This window comes from Gymnogyps californianus, chromosome 3 (assembly GCF_018139145.2).
Source record: "Gymnogyps californianus isolate 813 chromosome 3, ASM1813914v2, whole genome shotgun sequence".
NCBI lineage: Eukaryota > Metazoa > Chordata > Aves > Accipitriformes > Cathartidae > Gymnogyps > Gymnogyps californianus.
Genome location: NC_059473.1, coordinates 9,141,178 through 9,166,199, shown reverse-complemented (window position 1 = coordinate 9,166,199; position 25,022 = coordinate 9,141,178). Strand labels below are relative to the sequence as shown.

General features: G+C 42.2%; 1 protein-coding gene across 1 annotated transcript in view; it reads right to left on the bottom strand.

Moving 5' to 3' along the window:
• Positions 1–24,800, bottom strand: part of PCSK2 (proprotein convertase subtilisin/kexin type 2) — a 106,208-nt gene extending 81,408 nt beyond the window's left edge. The window contains exons 1-2 of the mRNA XM_050893409.1: positions 24,624–24,800; positions 3,815–3,919 (exon numbers count right to left, since the gene is read on the bottom strand). Of these exons, the coding sequence (XP_050749366.1) occupies positions 3,815–3,919; positions 24,624–24,800 (282 nt within the window). The remainder of the gene's footprint in view (positions 1–3,814; positions 3,920–24,623) is intronic.
• Between the last annotated feature and the right edge of the window lie 222 nt (positions 24,801–25,022).

Sequence of the window (25,022 nt, the reverse complement as noted above, 5' to 3'; positions counted from 1 at the left end):
CAATGTGGACACCCTGTTTCCAGTCTCTCCAATCTATCCCTGTGCTTCTCCACGTCCTCCTCAGCTCATGGGCTGGCTCCATGCCCAAATCACTCAACCTTTTTCCTGACTCTGGGCTCTTGTTCCAGCCTGTCCCACTTATTCTCTCCTCACCTTCACGCTGATGTCTGGTCCCATCCTACTCTGGCTCCTCATCGGCTTTATGTCGCTTGGGGCCCTTGCCCACTGCTGTCACCCTGCTGTTTCCTCCTCCCAGCTGCCTGCGCCCATGGGTCATGGCAAGGTCTGCCTCCCTGCCTGCAGCTCCAGCACAAAGTACAGCAGCTACTTAAGTGAAGTTTCCCAAGGCAAACCAAGCCTAATGGCTGACCTTTCAGCCTGAGAAATTTCAGCTGAAGCAATTAACAGATAAAGGCAAATGAAAATGCAGTTTTGCATGGAGAATGCTGGATATCTTGCTGCTATGTCTTATCTCATTAAAAATTCTGGTTTTAACATGTAACAGTGTTAAAGGGACTTCCCTGCCCCCCCCAATCTATTTGGCACCAAAGGTACATACAGTAAAATAACAAAATACAAGTGCACCTGGAAATCATGGAAATTTGCAACTGACACAAAAGAGTTGTTTCTGAGCAGACCTCTCCTGGAAGGTTCTCTGTACCTCAGAGAATGTAATTTAAATAACTAAACAGTCTCCATTTGAAGCAGTTCAATTCACTGTGGCATTTGCCATCCTGACAGTGAGGATCCCTGAGAGAATTGTAGTGACAGCAAAAGCCACGGTGCTTCATGCACCTGCACTTTTTTCTTGAACAGTTCAATAGCACAACACACTATATGACACTAGTACATATGTCTTCACCTGCTGCCAGTACTGCTTCAGGCTTTGGCAACACTAATGTACTAAATAATGTCAAATCCATCGTATTTGAGGCTATTCTTCAGAACAAAGATTCAATTCTTGCTGGATCTCTAGGAAGGCATCTTAATAATGCTCCATTCCCACCCCCTTGGCAGTGATGATGTTTATCACACAACCGCTGTATATGTTTAGCTTATCTCCAAATTATTTTGGTAAAAACATACAGTAAATTTTACACAACAAAGCTTTTTCGAGCATTTTAAAAGACATGCAGAGCATGAAATGATGCAGTAACCTGTTTGCATAGTGCTCTGCCATCTATCTCCCCGGACTCTTGAAAAACTGACATGGTTCCTCAAGGGACTTGCTTGATTAAAGAACATTAATTAATTGAGTGAACATCTGTGCTCGTTTTCAACTAATAATTAAAATTAGCTAGGAATTGTAATCTCCTTAAAAGTGAAAAGTATACAGAATAACTGCAGCTCACTTTCTCACAACATTTGGGTAGGGCTAAGCAACTGCAGCATTTACCATAATGGTTCCTGAGAGATTTGTAAGGCCCTGTGGTGGAAGTTTGCTTCCTGGCTAGCCTGACAACAGGAACATTTTATTCTTGGTTTCATGCATCAACATATTAACCATGACAGTGCTGACATTTGTTGCTAAGTAAAATTGAATGTAAATGGTCTAGAAAGCTGCCATTAAATTTAGAAATTATTTTTGGAGTTTGAAATTAAGTACTGTCAACAACTCATGTTTCCACTTATACGCAAATATGACAGGAATTTTAATGACTTCTCCAAACTCCGCATCTAAAAGAAAGAAGGGAAATAAAAGTAATGATTTTAATTGCTCTCAAACTGTACTACAAAAAGCAACTGACCTATATGGTATCATAAGAGCTCAAGGACTATCCAACAGGACAGAGTAAGTAGAAGGGCTAGACAAGAAAATGTCACATTACATGTGGAAATGAAATGTTGCTTCCATCTCCCTTCCATCCGCCAGTGTAACCCACAAGGTCAGGATACACCCAGGATTATCCTATTCCTCACATGGGAGATATTCTTAGTTATTCAAAAACATGGCTTTATTCCCTGAGATCAAAGGAGGGAGCCAAGGAGAGCTGGGCCACTGGTATGCAGCACCAGGAAGAAGTGGAGATTAACAGCAAAAATGAGCTTTCATTGCACGTGACAGAAGCCAACTAAGAGTCTAGAGACCGCAAATATCAGACGACTGCAAAAGAGAACATCTCTGAACGAGAAAGTAGATTCATTTAAGCTGTTCTTAATAGCACTGCAGACACTTAGTCTAGAGGTAGTCAATGGAAGAGCCAGTCTGGAACTAGCACGGGAGTGCTCAGCCATGTAATATGAGGCTGCAATGAGAACTGGTGGATTCATACAAATATCATAGATATTTGTAAAATTTTCACAGGCTTACAGAAATATTTCCAGTACAGAGTCACCTGCACAATGACCGTACTCAGTCACTAGTTTGCAACATATTCACTCAGTTGTATGCTTTTTCTGAAATAGCTTTTAACAAGATTGGGTGGTTCAGGGAAATGAAAGACACCTCTCTCAGGACATTTGCTTAGTATCCACTAATCGTAGATGGTTTCTCAACAGTTTACTTTCTGATCCCTGCTTGGTAAACAAAACAAGGGAAGCCTGAGAATTTCTAGTCAATGCAGGTTGAACGGGTGGGTCTCTTCCTCATAGCCCCTCACCTGTACCTGGTACCAGCTTTAGAGAAGGGGGCCAGGAAGAGGTACCTTAGAGCACTGGAAGACCAGCAGCAGCCCCAGGGAACCTGCCAGCACTCAGGTCTCAGCATCTCAGGATGAAGAGATGGGTCAGGCAGCACCTGGAACCTGTATGGTTCACTCACATGGCTCCCAGCCACAGGAGCGACCAGCCATGTGCACCCCAGTTAGACTTGGGCCCAGAACCACTTGAAATTTCTGCAGAAGTCGGAAAATTAAGCTGGGAGTTCATCAGACCTTGCTTGCTCTGGTGTCACAACAACAATTATGATCTTATTTAACCTATTTTTCTTTTCTTCCTACTCATTTTTTCATTTTCATAGGTGTTCCAATACCATATAATATCTGGCAATAAAACTCTGTCTGGAATAAAATTGTTCCCCCCTCTTTTTTGCTCACAGTGCAGACAGTTTAAATCCTACTGAAGGATTAAAAAATAATCTATTTGCTGTCATGATACCATTCCTCAGGCTTATCTACTTTCTTTGGGCAGTAAATACACATTTTGTGCTACCTGGCCCCACTCCAGCCCAGTATTATACTGGTGTTAAAACTCTGAAGAAAAGAAAAAAGAATTTGCTAGTGCCAGCTCGTAGCCTTCTGCAAAAGGGGCCTTTCCCTGCTGTCTGAGGGGTTTATGCTTCTGAAAACCGAGCGCACCATTTGCAGAACGCAAGCAAGAGCCTCTAAAAGAAATACTGAAGTTTGACAGCATACACTCTCTTAGCATCTGGTGTGTACACTATTCCCTGAGAAAAAGTCCCAGTGTGACTGCAGAGAAAATACCACCATTCACACCACAAAGTATTCTGGGCTGGATGACCCACGGACTAGCAGGATACGTGGGGGGGGGCGACTGTGAGATGTACCCCAGACGGCCCCTCCCCACGGTACAGAGACAGAGTGCACTGAGATGTCCTGGAGACTATGGCATCACTGAGTCTTACCGGAGAGAGAATACATCTCAGAGAATGTAAGAGTATTTGTAGTAGTGAAATAAAAATAAAAGCTGAGGCTGCTTGGGAGGTGTATGCATACAGCAGTCACCAAGCTTGAAACAAGCATGGGGAAAAAAAATGTAGCCATAACCACAGATTTGATCATCACCCTGATCTCATAAAAAATAGTCTGTGTCACAAAGAAAACGTGATAGGTGCACATAATGACAAAACACTTACCCTGGAATCCTTTTCCAGATGAAGCTTGTGTTGAAGACTGCGTCTTCTCCTGGCCTTGGCAATGCCATTGTGATAAAAGAAGTATCCAGTATCTAAAAAAGGGAGCTGAGGAAGAGAGAGAGAAAAAAAAAACATCATGGAGCTATTGGCCTCTAATAAGGATGACATGGAAAACTTTTACCTGTGAAGTAACTCAGGAATCTACAACAAGACTTGTGAAGAGTTACGCCAAAGGGCCCAAATCACTCTTCAGAATGTCACTTCTAAGTTACTTTTGAAAAGTGTGCCCAGCAGCATTAAAGTTATTTGCTACAGGTTTACAACGCATAACATCACTTGTATACTCTTGGTACTATTTTCACCTTATGTTTAAGGTCAACAGCGCCCATATTTCTGAAGGGCTTCCCAAATCACATCAGGATTATTTCCTATTTCCTGAAAAAGCCAGAATAAAAGAACAAAATGAACTGCAAATGATTTGAAACTACCACAAACCATCCTTCAGCAATAAGGCGTTACACAAGTGCTTTTCTGAGCCATTATAACACACCCGAGCTGATGCTGTAAGCAGTAAGGCAGAAAGCAGAGTGATTTCCACTCTCAGAAAAATATGGTATTTGGAATTTCTTCTGAACACCAGGAAATGGAACATACGAAGAATATTAGGAAAACAGACAGCTCACAGTCTCCGAGTGGGAACAGTCTTGTACAGCTTTACTGTCTAAGACATTTAGGCAACAAGCAAACACCTCCTGAGGGCTTTCCAGCCCCACCTAAGGCAGGTGCCAGGGAAGGAAGATGTATGTCCGTTATTAAATGCATCTGTCTTCACAGGATTGGCAGAGAGTGACTGGAAGGCTAGTAGACATTTAGCTTTGAGAAGGCTAGAAGACATGGTGTTAGGAGAACAGCATCCCACTTCCAGCAGTCAGTTAGAAAGCTCCATTTGCATCTCAAATTCTACAGCTTTTTCCCCTTTCCAACTTAATACGGAGATTACGGTTGAACGTTTAAATCTAAGCAAGTAACTGCGTATTTTTAAACTAAGCTTCTCTTTGTAAAAGTTGAAAAAGGACTCTTGTTGGGAAGTTATATGTTAATGCTGTGAACATTTCAACTTCAAAGGTTAGACTACCCTGCATGTAAAATAACTACTTAAAAGAGATATTCCAGAACAGCCATGACAGCCCTGTTCCTCTCCTTTTTATTATCTATACTTCATGATAACGTAAACCTCTTAGCAGGAGTTCAAAGTTCTTTACTGAAAAACTGAGACTGACGTCTAGACAGAATATTCACTGTGAAAACCTGGGCTGAATCTTGCTGCCGTAAAACAGATTCTGTTCCTGTATACAGGTATATACAGTTCCCAAATGTAATTTTCCATCTATGAAATTATCTCCTGTTTCATTAAATCTATCACTATATCTGGTGCAGTTCTGCAAATATATTTTGGCATACATGTGAAGCAGTGTGGGAATGGAAGATTCACAGTGAATTCTGAAAGTTTAAAATTTGGTCACATTCCAAAAATGAGTTGGTCCCCCGCCCCCCCCCAAATCTTTTTTTATGTTAATTGAAACATTAAATATCAATTAAATCAAAGCATTTTATTTTCGCTTTTAAAATTCCACTGTATGTGGTGTATGATACATAATACATAAATGCAAAGTAACTTTAAAAAAAAATCAAAGCATTCTGTTCTGATAAAAAGACCTCTTTTTAAGTGTGTATAAAAGGTTAAGGAGATTTCATCAAAATCATTATGGTCCCTTGGAGCTGATTTGCAGGGCTGACTGGAGAGCTCCTCTGGGCAAATACTCAGAATATTTTGCATCAGCTCCATACACACATGAAGAACACAACAGCTGAGGCAGAAGGAGAAATGAGGCTATGAAAGCTCATGGCAGTGGCCACAGAAGTCTCCTATGCTTCATATCCATCCTCAGAGCTGCAGCTCTTAAGGCTCAAATTCTGTCTGGGTTTAGGTTGTTTTTTAAAAAGCAGATTTATGTTTAAAAAGCCTATACCTGACATCTTTACCAACTGGGTAATAAGGTATTTCCATAATCCAGAGTTTGGCAATAGATCTGACTGTCCAGGAAACGGCCCTTCCGCCATGTCAGATATATTACTCTATGACTCAAAAATATGAGGGGGGGAATCTAAATAGCCAGATCAGTAACAGCTTGAAATCCATCTCGCCATGCTAACCATCACCATCCATTGCAAGCTGTGGTCCAATTACCCCTCTAATTCTCTCAGTGCAATCAGGCTATTTTCCTTCTTTTTATCTCAGTATCAACCATTCAAATCAATACCAGTCAAATGTTGATCTTGATGTTCTTCCATTAAGGAAGATTCTCAGCAATTTTGACAATATCTGGACATATATAACACGTATTCACTGTTCATTTTCTGTGTAGGGTTAGTTTCTAGTGCCACTTAGAATGAAGCCATATATTATATAGCAAACTTTTAAAGCCGGTATATTCAAGTCTGACCATAAACAAAAGCAATTACAGTTAGTACAACAATGACCAGATTTATGAACAAAAACATGAATAAGTTTGACTGAGACTATTCCACTCTTTCTACAGATAGCCCAGTAATCTTTGAGGAACTCGGATATTTTACAGTTTGCATGGTTTTCACGCTCGTTCAATGAAACTGGGCGCAACAGACAGGAAGGCAGCTAAGTGACGCAATACCTGAAATAAGACATGATCAAACACCACGGATTGTGAATAATTAATAGCAGAAACCAAGTAATTTGCAGAAAGAATCTAAACTCTTCAGTTAATCCTTAAAATTAATGAATGCACACACAGGAGAAGTCAGACGCCAGCAAAGGGCCTAAAACGTCGCACGCTTTGATGAGGATTTTGCATTGAGATCTGTGAATACCACAAGCAACCACTGAAGTGCTCCGGTTTTGATGAACTCCTGCTACTGCGTCAGTAACTCCTCTGCAGCGACCAAACGGCAGGACGCAGGTAGCTCCCAGCAGGGTTTACTTTCCCACTATTAGCTTCTCCAGGAGGTCTACTCTGATTTGGAGCTAGAGCAAAATAGCAAATAGCAAAATGAACAGTGCATGTAATGAAGTGAAATGAAAACAGAAGGACTCCTGTACATAAAAAACTCCAAAGTGTCACCAGCAGTAGCTACTCTGTAATATTCTCGTTGTAAATGGAATCGTATTTGAGTAAAATTCCTATTTCAGCAGCAGCAGGCTCTGCATGTAACATGGAAGAATAATGCACTCAGCCTGGTGGCTCACGTTCTTTCTGTAAGATAGAAGAAAAGCTTCCTGCCCTCAGAGAAAAATTAGCAATTATGTAAGATAACTAATTACTGGAAAGCACTTGAATATTCAAGTGAGGAGGATTATTTAGAGCTAGAAAAGAGTCCACTATCGCCTTGATGTATAAATATGGTCCAATACAAAGTAGGACTCGGAGAATCTCAGGAACTACAGGCACTTCATTACTTGCAATATTTGTATAAAATTACTGGTGAAAAATACATACAAGCAAAACCAGAATCACAAATACAACACAGCAAGTAGAGCAAAACCTTATATGTCCACCTGGCTCCTCCTTTTCTTCAGATTTGCAGCCTCCTTGTGGTTATTAACAATACTATCTAAAGTAAAGATGAAATCCTGTTTAACCTCCTTCCTGAAAAGCACGTGGACCAGAAAATAACTTTTAAAAATTCATTGTGCAACTAAATGGAGGAAAGAAAAAACTCTTTAAATGGAAGAGGCTTATCTAGAAAGCAAAATGGCTAGGATGTACCATTCAGTATAAAAGGAAGCAGGAAACACTTCATATCGTGCAGTTTTTGCACCAATACGTCTGACCCTGAGGTATCTTGGCTGTTCTCAGACTACTGCTCCACCAGAGAAGTCCAGATGTAATTATTATTGAAATAGAAATAAGTAAGTTAAATTCATGGTTCCCAGCCTTTCTGCACTCTCCTCCTTACATCTTACAATCCTTCCCCAGCAAGAAAAGAGAGCAAGAAATTTACTCTGTGCTGCCCTAGGTGCCACTCCTGGGAAGAAGGGCTGTAAATAGGCAGCTACAATTCTCCCCTGCCAGGCATTGCTTCTGGGCGGTCATTCCCTGGTACCGAAAAGGGAGAAGGAGGGGAAAAAAAAAGACACAGTCCACTGCTGAGCCCTCTACTACTGATCTGCTCCAAGAAGGAAAAATCAGGTATAAGGTAGCCTGTTCCTCACAGACACCTGATCTAGGATGGGGCAGCACACACGGCTCCCTCGGAGCTGATGGCTCCCATCCCATTTTGTCTACTTGACAGAGAAAATCAAACGGCCCCTCTTTTTTGGTCTTGCCTTGGACAATATACACATTAGCACCAGATGTAGTTTTGCTTGTCTGAGAGCAAAGGACATAAATATCAGCTGCAAAGTGGTGCAGGGGTTTAAAGAAAAGAAGCTACAGAAAGACTAAATTCAGACACTGTTCCTCATTCTAAAATAGCAGCACTGGGGCCACCTTGGGCAGAGCTAACACTGAAAACGACTGTAAAAGCATCAGCATCATCTGAGCCTATGTGTAGCAAAGGTATTAGGAAGCAGCAATAAATGCTAAAAATAAATAAATAAATACATTACAAAGTTGAATAAAGCTGCCAGTGGCATCAGTACTTTACCTGGCTCTCAGTGAGAGGTCCAGCAGTCACAGCCTGGCACTCGTTTTAAAAAGTGACAAATACAACACAAAAATAAAGACGAACCTTGGTTCCCAGGCTGACCTTTACCATTAAACTTTACTGACTCGCTTCAGGGCTCTATCTACATAGATCTCACAAGCAAATTATGGTGCCCACAGAAAGCTTAAGAACAGATTGGATTGCCCCCTCCTGTTTTAATGGGACTGATCTCTGCCCAGTCTTCTCATGCCGCCTTTCATGCTGTATCACGTAATGCAGCATCCCTACAGTACACTGCCAGCTTTTGTGCATAATTTCCAATGATTTCTCCCTGATACTGTAATATTCTAAAACCAGCTTACTTGAACCTATCGTTAAGGTTCCTCTCCCAAGTTACCAATGGAGACAACAGTCCGTAACAACTTTCTTTTGAGCAAAATCATTTAAAAATACAAGCAAAGGGTGATTTATAACAAGTTACCCCAGGGCGGCCTTCTTTGGTCGTCACCAAAATCAGCATAAATGGATCCGTCGGTGAACAAGATTCACAGGAAGCCCTCATCCAGCCAGGCTGACAAAGACCCTCCTCAGGGCTCCTTGCCTGCCTTAGTATGAATATGTGGCCAGGCATGCGAGGGTTCAAACAAACACTGGTGCTAAAGAAACCCTTTGTCTGCTCTGAGGAAAAAAAACAATGCCCATCCCCCAAATAAAAAAAAAAAAATAAGATTTTTTTTTTTTTTTTTTTAAAAACAGTATAACACAAAACATCTCCCCCACAGAGCCCAAGCACAGCTCCTGACTTTAAAAGGGGCCATAAATCTGCACAGGTGAGCTCTTTCATCCCATTACTGCTCAGTAATTACACCAACGGAAAATATGACCTAAACCTGGCACGAGTAAATGTATTTGGAGCCTTCACGGGTCCCACAGGCCTCACTCCTTCAGTTGCCATTATAGTTGAAGTACAACAAAGTGCCTCCCAGCAGAAATTAGAAACCTTTTAGAAACCTTTTCATCCCAGTTTCACCAAATGCACTGAGGATGCTTATAAATATTCAATATGAATTTTTAAACTCTCTTTCTCTCATTTTCCCTCACCCCAATTAGCATTAGAAATTGTTTTACTTTTAAATACACAGATGGGAGCCAAGTCTGAAGTCAAAGGCGCTCACTCACTATAGCGACGAGGGCCATGTAAGAGTAGAGCCAGCTAGAAACACAGGTAGCCCCAGGCATCGAAATAACACAGAACAAAGCATGAACAAGAAAGGATTAATTCAAACGTTGGTGGAGAAATGTGAAATAGCACAGAGGACTAAAGCTGTGCCAGAGCTTACCCAACATGAAATCCAGTCCACTGTGTCCCCATGGCCCCAGGCAAGGATTTCACACTTTCTCATTAGCGTGCTATAATTAGTCTGAAGGCTCAGCAGAAGGATCCGCACAAGCTCCAAACAGCCCTGAAATCTGGAACTGTCAGGTCCAGGTCTGAGTGTTATGACAGTCTTCCTGGCTCATTTCTCATTGCACCTGGGTCTTATTTAGCTGCCTCCACCAAAGCCTCATCTGCTTATCTTGGCAAATCTAGCAGGTGAAGGTGTTAGCCATAGCTTTAACATCCCAAAATGGAAATCTCATATTAAAACATCATCAGAAGATGATCCTTGTGAAATCAACTGATTAATACACAGTACAACATTTCTCCTACAAAATAATTCAGAAATGCCTGACTTAGATACTTACGTATGTTTTCAGCTGTTTCACATACATATCCAACCACCTCTTAAGGGAATCAGCAACAGGTGGTGGTAGTAAGAAAGGATTGTGACTACTTGATTGAGAGATCCCAAAATCAATGGAAATATTGTAATACTCATGGTAACAAGGCTACCTGTTATTGTTATTTAGGATATTGGCTATCCTGTAAGAACATGGCAACCTTGCTTAAAAAGTTCTATTAAGTCTTTCTCAAGCCAGCAGAAGTAGTTTCCAATGGTTTCTGAAAGGTTCCTTCACCCCCACAGTGAAATGTCTTTTCCTCTAGAAACAGTGTAAAGTCAAATGTGATATCTGAAGACTTTGCAGAATATATGCCTTTGGATTTTATTTTATCCAAAAGGATAAAGCAAAGCCTTTTGTCTAGTCCCTCTTGCATGCAGCAACCACAAGGTTAAACAGTCTTCCCAACAGCTGGACATAAGGCGTTTAGTAAATACAGGGAAGTAAATGGAAGAAATGGAGCCAGTTGTGGACCGCTATTACACTTACATGTCCAGTCTGTCCATGTGGAATTCATCTCAGCTCCCCATACAATTCATGGCAACAAAAAAAAAAAAAATAGAGGCACTTTCAGAGCACGATTCATCTGACCTATTTTAGGTGGCCATGTTAAAACGAGCAGAGCTGAGCCCCACAAGCACCTCTTTCACTCCAGAGACTAGAAGAGGAGCACAGCTGTCCACATTCAGGTAGATCAATTCAGATGTTAAATGTCTAGTTCTCATTTTCTCATCAGTTTTTTTCTTACATTATCACACATAGTGCTTCCAAGCACTTACAAAACACTGCTCCATTGGTTTGGTTTCAAGTTTGCAATATTTGGAATTTGATTTGCAACTGAATGAATCATACAGGTTTAACGTTTTAGTGTATTTATATCGCTGTTAAGTTTGTCACTGAAGAGCTTCATCCTGCAAGTACGTAACAGTCACATAAGTCATCAGCGACAAGACTGTGGATTTGCTGATAGTTTTATCAGTGAATTGGAGAGGCCATTTGAGGCTTTTAAAAGAGTTATTCTAGTTTATGTGAATGGATCTGTGCATTTTATAGAGTTTTATCCGTTACTCCCCAGTAACCATAAAACCCATTATCAATTCTACCACGTTGCACTGTTGAAAGCAGGATACTTTCCAGATTTGGAGAAGAGAATGTTCTTGCTTATACACTAGCACTTGCATTGGACTGTCTGGATTAATCCAGATTGTCATTACCTGGAGTAGGTGATTGTTACTGTTTGGCTGACAGCCTGAAGTGAAGGCTTAGCAATCATCATGATGTCCTCTTACATAGATGTGGGGCATCCTGCAAGAAGAGCACCTCAGCCAAGGCCTGGGCACCAAGAGGAATCCTGGAGCTCAGCACCCAGAAAAGTCACTGTGAGCATCTAACAGTTGTGTTGTCATTTTTAGCAGCAACAAATGGCCACTGGGAAAATGAGACAACCCCTTCCAATCATTCAGCTACGTGGCTCCATAACAACCACACACACAACAGATAAACATACACATCATTTAGAATAATAAATACGATTCCATCAGAAGTTGAATCAATTACGTTTTCTTAAAACAGGTATCAGCAGCACAAAATGAATTTTTTCTACAATTTGGGAGAATTTTACTCATCTTGTTAAAAAAAAAAGAAAACCACAAAAACCAAAACCAAACCAAAACCAACCCCCCTCCCAAAAAAAAAAAACAGAAAAAACCAAACAGAAATTAGACTCCAGACATTCTTTAGGGGCACCTGCCCCTTGACCTAACCTTCCTAACTTGCTCATGTTAGTAGTGACTTCAAGGAATTTCTTCTCAACTGTGCAGTGTAAATGACATCACAGCCAGAAAGCCGGTCAGTACTTGACTCAGTTAATCAACTGTAGTTCATTTAGCCTGTGACAGCCAATGCTTTAAGAATACAGGGGAAAAAAAGGATGGTACGCCAAAAGTGCTTTTGCCAGTTCTACATTTTATTACCAAAGGCAAACAAAACTTTTGCTCTAAGTGCCTGTCTTCTGCTTGGAACAATGGGGCTCCTCTGGGTATCCTGCCACTCTTTCAATGTTCTTCTGTGTTTTCAAAGCATCTCCCAAGATGATAACACTCTGTGAAAGTTTTCACACTTCAAATAAGCTTCTCGCCAAGATCATTCTATCCAGGACCATTTAATTTGCTCCCTCCCTCTCTGCTGTAGGACAGAGCCAGGACTAAAACTCACAGGACATGAGTTTCAGCTGTATCCTAAATACTCCTTGTAGCTTAGCCCTGGCAAATGCTCTGAGAGTCTGTTCTTCAGAGATGCTGGGTAACCCCAGTGCCTCCTAATATTAGGAAAATCTCAGGCAATTACAGCTGTAATATTCTTGTTTCAGTTGCCTTGCATGTAAAATAGCATAGTCTACTAAGTACTTGATTCCTTATTTTATTTATTGATATGATTCATTTAATTAATGTTTGTACAGCACTATAGACTGTGCTATAAAACTAACTATAACATGCCAACTGCCATTGTAAACATATATTAATGGGTATATGTACATATATAATATATATGTATGCAATTAGGTACCTCTTTAGTAACAAATATTTGTATTATTTAAACATATTAAAATATTTACTATGATGGAAATCTCTTCTTCATATCAGTACATCTGCCTTAGGGAAAACTCATATTATAAGAAATAGCTTGATTTAGTTAAGAGTCTGCAGATTTAAGTGACCATGGTATATTTCTAACTGAGCTGGATCAATACCGCTGACAGTAATTAGCACTGCTAACAAAGGCCGTTTTGCCTCACTCCTGATCTACAGCCCATCTCTCCTTTTAAGCAAGTAACCAAACAGGTTGACTACTATTGTCACACAGGAACCTGGTGTCACATCAGCTCTAAAAACACTGAGATAAAAACCATGAGATAAAGTTTGCTATTTTTAAAACAGCATTAAGATGTAGTGTGCCCCAGCCACAAATTACTGGTACTTCTATCTCAAGGATGGAGAGGGGGCAAGACGTGGCTACTCACTGACATTTCAGCAGAGCACTTCAGCATTAATTTTAAATCTACGTCCATGTAGCAAAGTGTGTAGGACATAAAGATGTGTGCAAGTGCTCAGCTAATGCAGCGCCTAAAAGCAACGTCATGAACTCAAGCTCTAATGAAGTAGCGCTATGAAAGCAGCTCAGACCAAAATTAGTTGGTTACTGACAAGAACTACTCAAGAAAGCACAGAAAAGGTGAATTGCACTAATGCAAAGATGCTAGCCCCTACCAATGCTTAAGGAAGATTTGCAGCTCTCTTTCTATTCAAAACCTTTATTCTTTCCTTTTTTCTCCATGTCTGTTTAATGCTAGGCTGCTAAGCAATAGCCGATTGACAGAAAGTGCTTCACAGGGAGGTTTCTGTTGTTAGACCACACTGAACAAGTCTTCCAGTTCCCAGAGAAGCAGTCAATTCCTGGAGAAAAATAAGTGCTTAACAGGAGAGAAGCTGATGGGTAACAATTAGAAACAAAACTGTGACATTAAAGTACGGGGGGGAGGCACACTGTTGCTTCTTTTTTTTTTTTTTTTTTAAACTTAACATAGTAGGCTTGATAAGAGCAGGGCAAGGAAGCTTTAAGAAAAATATTTTCAGTGGAGCCAAGAGAAATTTTGGGACACTGCTGTTTTCCTTATTTTTGTACAGTTGCTTGACCCTGCTAAGAGAAAAGTCACGGACATTAATCCCCACTATTACAAGACCAGGTCAGAGGCAAATTCTGCCATTACTTATGCCATCATGAACTGGAGAGAGCTCCTCTCGGCTCCAGTACACAACGGTACGATCGTCACTTCACAACAGAGACTAACTGCTCTGAGTGGGTTCAAGAGCTCCATATTAGACAGAAGAAAAAGGATGACCCAAATTTGCCTCAACGTGAGCAATAATGATGAGAAAGGAAAGAAAATAGCACCACCACCTCTTCCCCTTCCTCCCAGGACCTACCTCATTGACCTTTCAGGCAGCTGTGAAATAAGTCTTTTTACTGTTTGTTACTACCAATTAATAAATGACAGAAGTTTATTGCCGGCAGAAATTGTGGTCAATCCAATGTGTGCTGATATGTTATCTTGCTTTTATTACATCAGTCAAGCAAGGCAAATGCAGGTTTTTAATTAATCACTCAGCATGTTTCAGCCTTTAGAGCCTGGAATACTGGTTTCCCTACCAAGGTACAATATATTTAACGTGAATAAAATATGTTCAGTTAGAAGCGGAAAAAAGGGATTTTACAGAATGAAATTAAGTGTTTTAATCTCCATCAGAAGAAGGAGGAAAAAAATCCACTTGCTGTTCTGTCTGGGTTTTATTCTGAACCATATCTAAATTGTAGGAGAAATGGAATGGTTTTACAGTTAAGAGAAGAAAAGTACATTTGCCTGTGAAGTTTTGGGGTCTAAATGGTAATTTAAAATTAACAGACGGAAATGCTGTGAAGACCAAACTTCAGATGATGTCCTGATCTACAACCATCATTCCACCAATGTTAACAACTGATTTTCCAAACCTGCAAACGTGTTCCAGTTCTGATTTTTGATACTTCCTTCACCCAAATTCAGAATTGACAGTTCCACTTTACAACTGGTTCAGAGTAACTTCTAAATTGCTAAATTACAGTTCTAAAATTAATTGACACAAGGAAGCATAAGGTCCCTGTGGGACCGATGGGAATCCACCAGTCATGGTTATAGCTAATTCACCGTATCCTGTCTGCAGCTAAAAGCCTTAAACGGAAGCTTCTGCTGCACTTGGTGTTGCACAGTACGTGACAAAGACAGTGCTCACCTATAGAGTGGACTTCAGAATCACACGCCTTTGTTTCACTTGTGTTTCATAAAGAATGAGTATGCAGAAAGGAGGATCCTCTGTCATCGGGAGAGGGGAAGCTATATCCCACCTCTTTTACTACCCATACAAGGAAGAGATTTACCTGTTTGGCTCTAGTTTAGTAACCAACATCCGTCTAATAACAGTACCAGTTTCTCTACTTAATAATAATAATAATTAAATATATATTTGTTGGGTTTCAGGTTTTCATAGTTTGGTTCTATACTCGAGGAGAAAGCTGCTCTGACTTATTAAAGTTTTACTCATCAGGTAAGCAAATAATCTAGTTCAGTCATGAGTATCTGGGACACACTTGCTGACTGGTTTGATGTAAACACTGAGGTCACTCTTTCCATTTGCTTTCTGTGGACAAAGAAGTTAAGAATGTAACATTTACACAGAAGTTTTGTTTGAGAAGGTAGGTAATACATGACAAAGAACATTATGTCCCAGTTCACTCCTTGAGTGAGTAAACTAAAGCTATCACTACCTAATTTATTTGTTTATAATCCCAGTGTATAAATGGTAAGACTGGGCTAGCTCATAATTTCCTTTTTTAGGTCCAAGCTCCTGCTACTTGCTGAACACAGCTGGCGTTCAGCTGAGTTAGACTTTTGAGCTACTGTCATAAATCCATGACCAAATTGGATTTCATGCTGGCCAATAAACTGCGTGGGGTGGCCATGCAGAATTTCACACAACACACCATCAAATTCAGCTCTCTCTGGGACAGCACTCTCTGTCCCAAAGCATGGCCCACGACCGCTGAGCTGAAATTAAATCTCCATTTCAGTAGTATAGGGTTAGCTTCTTCAATGAACTTACGAGAGTTAAATGTAGAGCTCGCCTTGATTTACAACAAGAGCAACACACCAGACTGCTTCAGGTTACTTAGAGAAATCCTGTCTTTGACAAATAGTAGAGCAGTTCGGCTTCCTCCCACCAGAGGCCAGTGATGGATGGAAGCTCTAGGCTGCTCACTGCAATATTTATAGCCACTATACAGCCAGCACCCTGTAGAGACCTGACCCATTTAATTATTTGAAAAAGTTGAAAGAAAAAGAAAAAAAGAACAGGGTTTCTGACAACTAGGATAGTATTACAGGAAAAAGGTAAATTTTAGATCCATTAACTACAGCACTGAGTTTGTTACTACAGCTCTCACAGAAACTAGCCACCCATGCTATGGACTGGAACCGCACAGGATGGTTTCCCAGGTATAATATTTTAATACAAGCTGGCAGAATTTATCACTCATTTTAGCATTTTGGCTTGATTTCCAGCTCACAGAATTTTCCATGAGCACGGACATTTCTCAGGACTTACTAATTTAAACTATCTACCAAATAAATTCTATATATGTTTCAGCAACTACTTTGTAAGTACTTTATTACAAGCATTTGAAACTTGAGTTGCATGGATTAATTTTAATTGGAATAATTCCATAGATGGATGAGGGAAAGGGTCACATGCAAACTTCTCCTTAGCTACACTATAAAGTATTACCAGTACAACTATTCCAGGAAGTCTGCTTTTTTTTTCCTTTTTGTTGTTGGTTTGCTTTTGGTTTGTTTTTTTTTTTTAAATCAACATGGTCTTACTGGTAAAAGCTCTAGTTTAAACTAAATTTCTGCTAATATTGTTCTGACATGGAATGAGTTAAATATGTTAGCACTCCTACACTGATAGTAACAGCACTGCAATTGGGTTTGTTTTCCCATTTTAACTACATCAGCACAGTTACAGCAGTAAAAGTTTTCTAAGAGCTGGTAGGGTGTTACATTTTGTCACCTGTCATATTTTGTGAGAAGGATAGAAGGCTATCTTCCACCTTCACACAAAGGTTGGTTCTTCTAAAAGATAACAAATTCAAGCACCCCACAACACACCTCAGTGCTTCTTCTGAAGGAGCCAAGCCTAGCAGCACAGTCAGTCTCTGGGACCATTTGCCTGCTAATAAACAAATGCCAAGGATGCCACAGGTTCTCAAATGGAAGAACTTCGAGCTGGGAGTGAATTGACAATTTATTTTGGTCTAGAGTTTTAATCTGGATTTGAACTCCCAAGCTAGAAACAAAATGCTCTACCTCATTCGCAGTAACCTAAACCATCTGGGTCTGGTTGTAAGCACGGCAATAGGATCTGTCCATCTGGCCTGATACCAAAAACCAAGTCTTCAAGACAGGGTACTGTTACAAAAACAGTTATCCTTTTGCTGCACAGCTCTGCAACCTCAGGTCTAGGGACAAATTCAACTTTGGTGTAGGTAATAGCAACAGATAACCATATTGGCTCTTAGAAATGGCTCTCAGACTGCTCTCAACACATGGAAAACCTACTCAGATGAATGAGAGCTTCAAATAGGGACCCAGACAGAGCCACAGCATATGGAATCCTGACGTTCAAACACATACAGGCAATGAATATATCCATATGTTGCAGAGTCCAGAAATAGCCTGAAAGTCATCTACAAGAAAGCTATCTGGGCAGAAGGAAGGAGATCCCAGACTGACAGCAGGACAGTGATACCATACGAATGATCTTTGCTCATCTAGTGCTGATATTAGAATAACACCTTTGACTATAAATTCCATAGCACAGGTCCAAAATAGCTAAGGAACTGGCAGACTTGAAGTGAAGGAAACAAAGCCAGCGATCTGTTTCCTATATCTGTCCTATATTTCCTATATCCTGTCTCTCCCGGTGCAAATCCTGAACCTCATTTGCATGGCACAGAAATCTCCACACGCCATCATGATTCTTTTACACAGAGGTATACAAAGGAGAGAAATAACCTGGGGAGCTGAAGTCACTACATGCAATACTTTGAAAGGATTTCACAAGAGTAGGAAAAGGAGCATCACTAGGGTTAGGAGACAGAGTACAGGGCAACAAGCTGTTTCTTGCTGCAAAATGTCAACAAAGAACTTGTGGCTGCTCTGCCGGTGGTTCCCCCACCTCACAAGTACTCTCCAGAGCAGGGGCTCTCGAAAACAAGTCACAGGGCTGCTTCTGGTTTCCATGGTGCCACACCATCCTAAAACTGTTGGCCAGGGAGGCTGGCTCCGGTCTGGTCTGGCGGTGTGCAGGCAGCCTCTGGCAGAAAGGAGCCTGGGTGAGCTGTTCCTGCTCCACTAGTTTTGGCAAGGTGAGGGAAGGAGCAGGCTATACCCCGAAGCACCCACACTGTGGGCACTGATGCTCCTCAGCTGCTTAAGCCCCTCAGACCTGGAGCTACTTCTTGGAGCAGAAAGCTGTCCCTGGTGCCTTCATACCACACTGCAACAACCTTTCATCAGCCAGGCACTCGGGGCTAGACTGCAGGAGATAGGCTAGTACACACCATGTTCAGTTCTGGTGTGCTGGGATCACAGCATCCTGCCAATGCTGTTCACTTCTTCGTATGTTTTCTATTTTTCTCCTTGACACTGGCAAAACTAAATATAATTTAAATGAAAACAAATAACTGCACGTCCCCAGTTGGGCTGCAGCATCAAAAAAACAAGTGAAAAAAAGAATTACTCGCAGAGCATTTCCTGGGTCTCTACCACATGTTCAATTTTGCCAATGAGTTCAAGCAATATGGAATAAACAAAATTATAAATGCAGGCAGCTTTATAAATAGCCAGACTTTTGTATCTTTGTGTTTACGGAGCTGTAGCTCAGCAAACAGAACAAAACTTATCTGTAAAGGTAAGGTTTAATGTGCGTGTTTTGCCAAGAAACAGAACTACACCATGTATTCAAAACAGTAATAGAGCAATTACAGCAGGGATCTATAGTAGGGGAGTCTGACCTTCTTGTTTTACACTCAAATAACAAATGTTATGAAAATCTGACAAGGTAATTATTTTATACCTCAAACAGAACACTCACTGCCAACAAGCAGTTGGTTTGAGTCTCTCATAGAGAAGGAGCTCTACAGAAACTGGGTTAGGGATGTACTTGAGTCTGTGGTTTACATTCTTCTTCTTGTTGATACCTTACAGCTTTCACGTGCACAAGCAAGTACATTTAAGTAACAGGGGATTTTTTTTGTTCTGAGTTAGCCAGTTATAGTGTTTGCTCCTGGGGCTGTTTCTGCATCCAAGGCAGAATGCAAAATAAAAAAAAAAAAAACAAAACCCAAAAAAGTATCATTTTGAAAGAAATACAGTATTTCCACATGAGGCAAACTCTCTCCTAGCACAGCAAAACTCTTATTTAATTCCACTAACATTTCTCTCAAGTATAAATAGGAGCAAATGGGACTTCCCAGTCTGTGCCCAGTGATACGCCTAGACTCCACCTGCAAGGAGTTGACAAGGGTCCCTCCAAACGCAGATGGCTGCTCTCTCTGTGTCTCCCCAATTACTTTCTTCCAGGGCTTTTCTGGAAAAGGGAGCTCTCCATCACCACCCAGCAGTGTGCCTTCCCACAGCAGGATCAAACTTTTCCTGCTAGCTAATTGCTTCTTCCCCATAATTTAAACACATCGGTTCAGACTATCTCTTGGAAACTGAAGCATTCGCTGTTATGGTGAGATGACCTATTGAAATCTCAGTAGTTGCACAATTAGCATTTGCATGGAATTTACTTTTTCTTGTCTTAGTAATACAAAATTGCAACAATGAAATCTAGGAAATTACAGCTCTTGGTTTCTTAAAAAAATTTACATTGTACCTTCCATTTCTAAGAGGTTTTTCTTTTTCCATAATAAATGATTGCTTTTGCAAACAAATATCCTTTCCTCTAGGCCAGCATAAACTACAAAACTAATTAATTATTAAACACGTATTAGTACACGGCAACACTGCAGTCTGAGGCTTGATTTCAAGTCCTTGGACTCCAGTGGGCCCATGCGGGGAGACCCGGGCTCTCTGCCTCCTCTTTGCATGGGATGCTCCATTGCTTCAGCATCTGTTTCCACACTGGAGCACGTCTGCACCCTCCGTGCTGCCTTCAACCAGCCAGAACTAACGCTTTCATGAGCGCTTGGGTTAGCAGCACATGTGAAGGCAACGCAGCCATGTTTATCTGCAAAGCATGAACCATCATACATGTGCACAAATTGGCTAGTTAATATATACGCACACAGGGTCACAGCCAGGAGCCTGGCTAAGAATTCACCCTTCTTCTTTGCTCCGTGCATAGGTATCAGGGGAAAAGGAACAAGAAACATATGTATGTATATAAACACACATATCTATAAACACACATACATACAGGCCCACATCCGGAACCAGCATTTTTTACATGCACAGAATCCCATCTGTCCATCACAGTGCATTCTGGGCATGCAGAAACATACCCTGGCACCTTAAATATCAAGCTAGGCAAACACTTCTCCAGATTTAGGGGCTGATCTACACAGGAAGGGATTTTCAGGGCTTTAGTGTGTGGACCCCAGGATGAAATTTTCCGAATCCCTGAAGGGGATCCCGGCAAGAGCTCCCAAAGCTGCGAACCCATTATTCTGCTTCCTGGTCTGCCTTCCACACCACATCAACTCCCAACTCACAGGCTCCCAGCCTAGATACAGAAGTGGGCTGCTGCAGCAAGAAATCTGGCTTCTTTATCTGTTCGATTTTGCTTTTGATAAGTCCATACTTATGCAATGTAAAACAACCCCAAGCTCCCAACATTTCATCCAGAAATTCCTGGCCAACTCCAGAAAGCTCAGTCCTCAACCAGCAGCCTCCTAAGCAAAAATGGGAAGCAGAAAAGTCACAGCTGTGAGAGGTACCTTGGGTTTTGCAAGATTTAGAGGGAGAGGTAATCAGGTGATACATCAAGAAAAAAACCAGACCAGCTTTGGGGAACATAAAATTCTTCATGTTTTGAAATCCGTGTTTGGTTCTTATTTTAAAATCTGAGGCCACTGAATGCTAATTGTTTAAAACCCTTCACCTCAATGCTACCAGAAGTGGAATATTTAGCTGTAGCGGCATTTTGTAGATTGTCTCAGTCTCAGTGTTGTTGATGAAATAGAAAGAGATGTCTCAACTTGGATCTCCAATTCGGAGAACTTTCCAAATGCTTCTTCCAACTCCCCTTGTTAGAAATGAATTAAGAATTGCAAGCCAAGGTCAGAAAGGACTTTTTTCAGCCTGCATTAAGAAATGTATTCTGGTGGCAACCATGCCAGGGGGCAAACAAAACGAAGAGAAAAAAAAAAATAGTTGTTCCTTTTGCAGTTCTCAGAATTTAACGTGTAGCTATTAGGGGGGCATCCTCATGACTCCTGAATGCTCGAAGATGGTAAGGCTAACCATTTTAAGAAAAGAATATGCTTTATCACAGTATCTGTTTCACCAGGAATACATAGAATCCATTTTGGCAGGTACAAATGGATTGAAAAATTGCAAACATTAAAAAAAAAAAAAAATATCAAAGAGCACAATCAGAGTTACAAAGAGGTCTGTATTCAGGATTAATTCAGGGAAGGTTAAAGAAAAATTGAGCAGTGTTTTTGAGACTCTGCCTCATGTTAGGATCCTAGATCTAAACATAGGCACCTGTTTACATAAGTACTAAGGCCTTCTTAATCAATTCATCAAGCACTGAATTTAAAATATACGTTTTAGCCCACCTGAAGTCTTGTAGTGGTTTCAGAATGATGGTAGGAAGCATGGCCAAAGAATCAATTAGAAAGCACATCGCACAGTTCATAACATTAATCTTCAAGGCAATGCCTTCTCTTGTAGTTCTGCAGAAATCTGCTGTTAAGTAAATGTAATATGCACTTGCTCAGAGATTGTTTGTTATTAGGAAAAAGACCATGTGCACTAAAAATATGTAATTTAAAAATCAGCTCCCAAAAAGTCATGTTAAAAGAGGTCTGTGATACATAGCATGCATAAAATAAATCCTTCTCGTATATGTCTTAAATCCACACACACAAAAAAGCTGAATCTGCCCTTGTGCTCCTACTGGGAAAGTACCTGCGTTGAAATAAAGGTGATTATTGTCAGACAACGGCTCTTCTCCAACATAGGTAAAGGTAACTGAATTTGGTTTAAGTAAACAACTCATTCTATTATCCAGACAGCATGGCATGGTTGAACTACGCAAAGATCACGTCTCCTTGTGGTATAATTTGGGGTTTTTCTGGTATTTTTTGAATATTTCATTAGACAGCATATCTACACATGGTACTTTCCCCCAAGTTTACCACTAACAGCTCCGTTTCCATACACACACATGGCCACGTTCAACTTTCTGCACTGTCGTTATCGCCATGAAAGCTGAGTCTGCAGACTGTAAGCAGAGATGCTAGACAAGCCTGATGATAGCAAAACAGATTAGGAGACTCTTCAGTTCAGCAATACTGAAGAGACACTGGACTAGATGGCACAAGCTTTTATTAACGGCTGACTATCGCCACCCAAGCCCCGTACAGATTTCCCCTGCAGAACGGAGATTGCTATCAGCCTGTCATGGATTATCCTCCAACACAGACAGCTAAATGCCAAACCCTACGAACTTTTCCTATTCCCTAAAATTACTGCCTTGCCGATAGTAGGGTGCTATATCCTCTTGCATTTGTGGAGGAGGGGTGGGAGGCTTTCTAGCTTTTCAGGGACTGGGATGCTGTAACCTAGAAACCTCTTGGGACAGCATGTGCTCGGTACAGGAGCCACTGCCACCATCTGCCCCCTCACCCTGCGAGCACACGCACGTCACACCACAGCTCTGCTAGGCTTCATTCCTAGAGACACCCGCATCCACGGGAAACAGCCCCCCCGCGGCATGTACTGGAAAGCAGGTACTCTCCTCTCGCACACCCGAGGGACTTCCCTCCAGCTCTCTGCCAAGAAGAGCTACAAGATTGATTTCCATGAGGAATCTGTATGGCTCCTAATGTGCCCGAGGCACCCTGGGGAGAGGCACGGTGGAGGGGAGAGGATTGTAACAGCCCAGAAGCTGCCTTTCTTCATCCTACAAAATCCCCTCTCTCCCTGTCTCTTCCCCACGTGGGTCACAGGATCATTTGAAAGCATCTAACAAAAGTAGCAAGAAATTCAGCTGTGCAGAAAAGTACCCTTCCCTCCTCGTAAGGCCTTATCAGTCAGATATCCCCAGGATAGGAGGGAGGGAGTGCAAACACGAAGGGAATAAAAGCAGAAAACTGTTGACCAAAGAGCCATATCTAAGTTTCATGTAACAAGACCTAATCCCCACAATGGATCCTTTCCCAAGGGCATCAGCAGCCCAGCTCTATCGCTATCAGGACAAGGCTGCGAGCGCAAAACAAAAGCATCTTATCAGCAGCAGGAGTTGGCGGTGGTCAAAGAAACAGTGATCTTGTCCTCATTTCTCTAACGAGCTCCCACTGGAGTTGAGACAAGGCAGCCCAAGGGAGGGAATCTCACTTCATACGCTTTTTTAATTTTTATTATTTTTTTTAATCAAGGTCTTAATCCATTTCACTTACCCAAGTTCAGGGTGCCATTCTCATTCATTTCTTTGGAAGTAGGATCAGGCTCTCATTGCATAACTACCGGGGAAAGAAAAAAACCCAAACAAGCAGCAGCAGCACTCACAGCTCGCTTTCCCTCTGCGCTCCTCCAAGCCGAGTGCTGCCTGGGCATTAAGTCTACGAGGAATTGTATTGACCAGGGCACTCTATTAGCCTCTCCCTGTCTTCACGACAGGTCTGACTGTACCAGAAAATATTTAGAGGTCTAATTATTGTTTGAATGGGAGAGATTTCTAGTGGAGCTAGGCTCCTCAGGAGCCGGCAAGAGAGCCCTTGCCACTGTGGCTACCTCGGATTTCCTGGGACCTCAGGAGAGGAAACAACCTCCAGTGGCACTTGAAGTTTCCCAACTTACGTTCATTAGTGATAAACACAGATTGCTTATCATGCTTAGTATTAAGCAGCTTCTTCAGCCTGCGGGCATCCTGTTTCTCTATGAGAATAACAGGGATATTAAGAAGCCACCAGCCTCACAAACTTGAGTGTCAAAACCCCTATGAAATCTTCTATTTAAATTGTGTGCAAGCTTCTCCACGGAAAAGCAGCTTTAATTATTTTTTAAGTGCTCCGAGCAGTTTCAATTGCAGCCGTACACAGGAAGCTCTGGGCGGCCCCAGCCGCTCCTGCGCCCAGCCCCGACTCCCGACCCCGCAGGATGGGAGCTCAATTGGAGGATGTTTACATAGTAAGTCAAAAGGCACCGAGCTACCATGTGGGAAACTCCTCTGCTTTCCAGTCCAAGAAAATCACCCTTCTGGGCCGCTGCTGAAGAGCACTTGCAATGGCTCTTGGCAGCGCTACTCCTAAAATCCCCTCGGAAGGGGGGGGATTAACGCGGGGACAGCCGGGACGCGCCCCGCTCCGTCCCTTCTCCCCAGGTAAGTCACGGGCAGGACCGTGCCGCCCCCCCCCCCCCCCCCGCGCCGCCAGGATGCTCACGGGAGAACGCCGCATGCCCTCAGCCCAACGTGAAGGGCACCGCACCTCCCCAACGCCCCGAGCCTGCGCGGGGGCTTACCTTCCGCACCCCGCCGAAGCCGTGCTCCGCCGCCACCCGCTCGGCCTCCGCCTGGCCCCCGCCGTGCAGCTCCACCAAGAAATGGTTGGTGTAGACAGCTCCCCGGGCCGGGGCGCCGAGGAAGAGCAGGAGGAGGAGAAGGAGGGCGCCCCGCAGCAGCGGCGGCCCCGCCGGCATGGCCCCGCGCTGCGCGCCCGCGGAGGCAGCCCGCCGCGCCGCGGGGAGGGCGCCGGGCGGGCGAGGCGGGGAAGCGCCCAAAAGATGGGAGGAGAGGGGGAAAAAAAAATAAATTAAAATTTAAAAAAAATTAAAGCGGCGGAGGCAGGAGGGGAGCCGGGCGGCGGGGACCGGCCGGGCTGCGGGGGGCTGCTCCGGGATGCCGGTGTGTGTGTGTGAGAG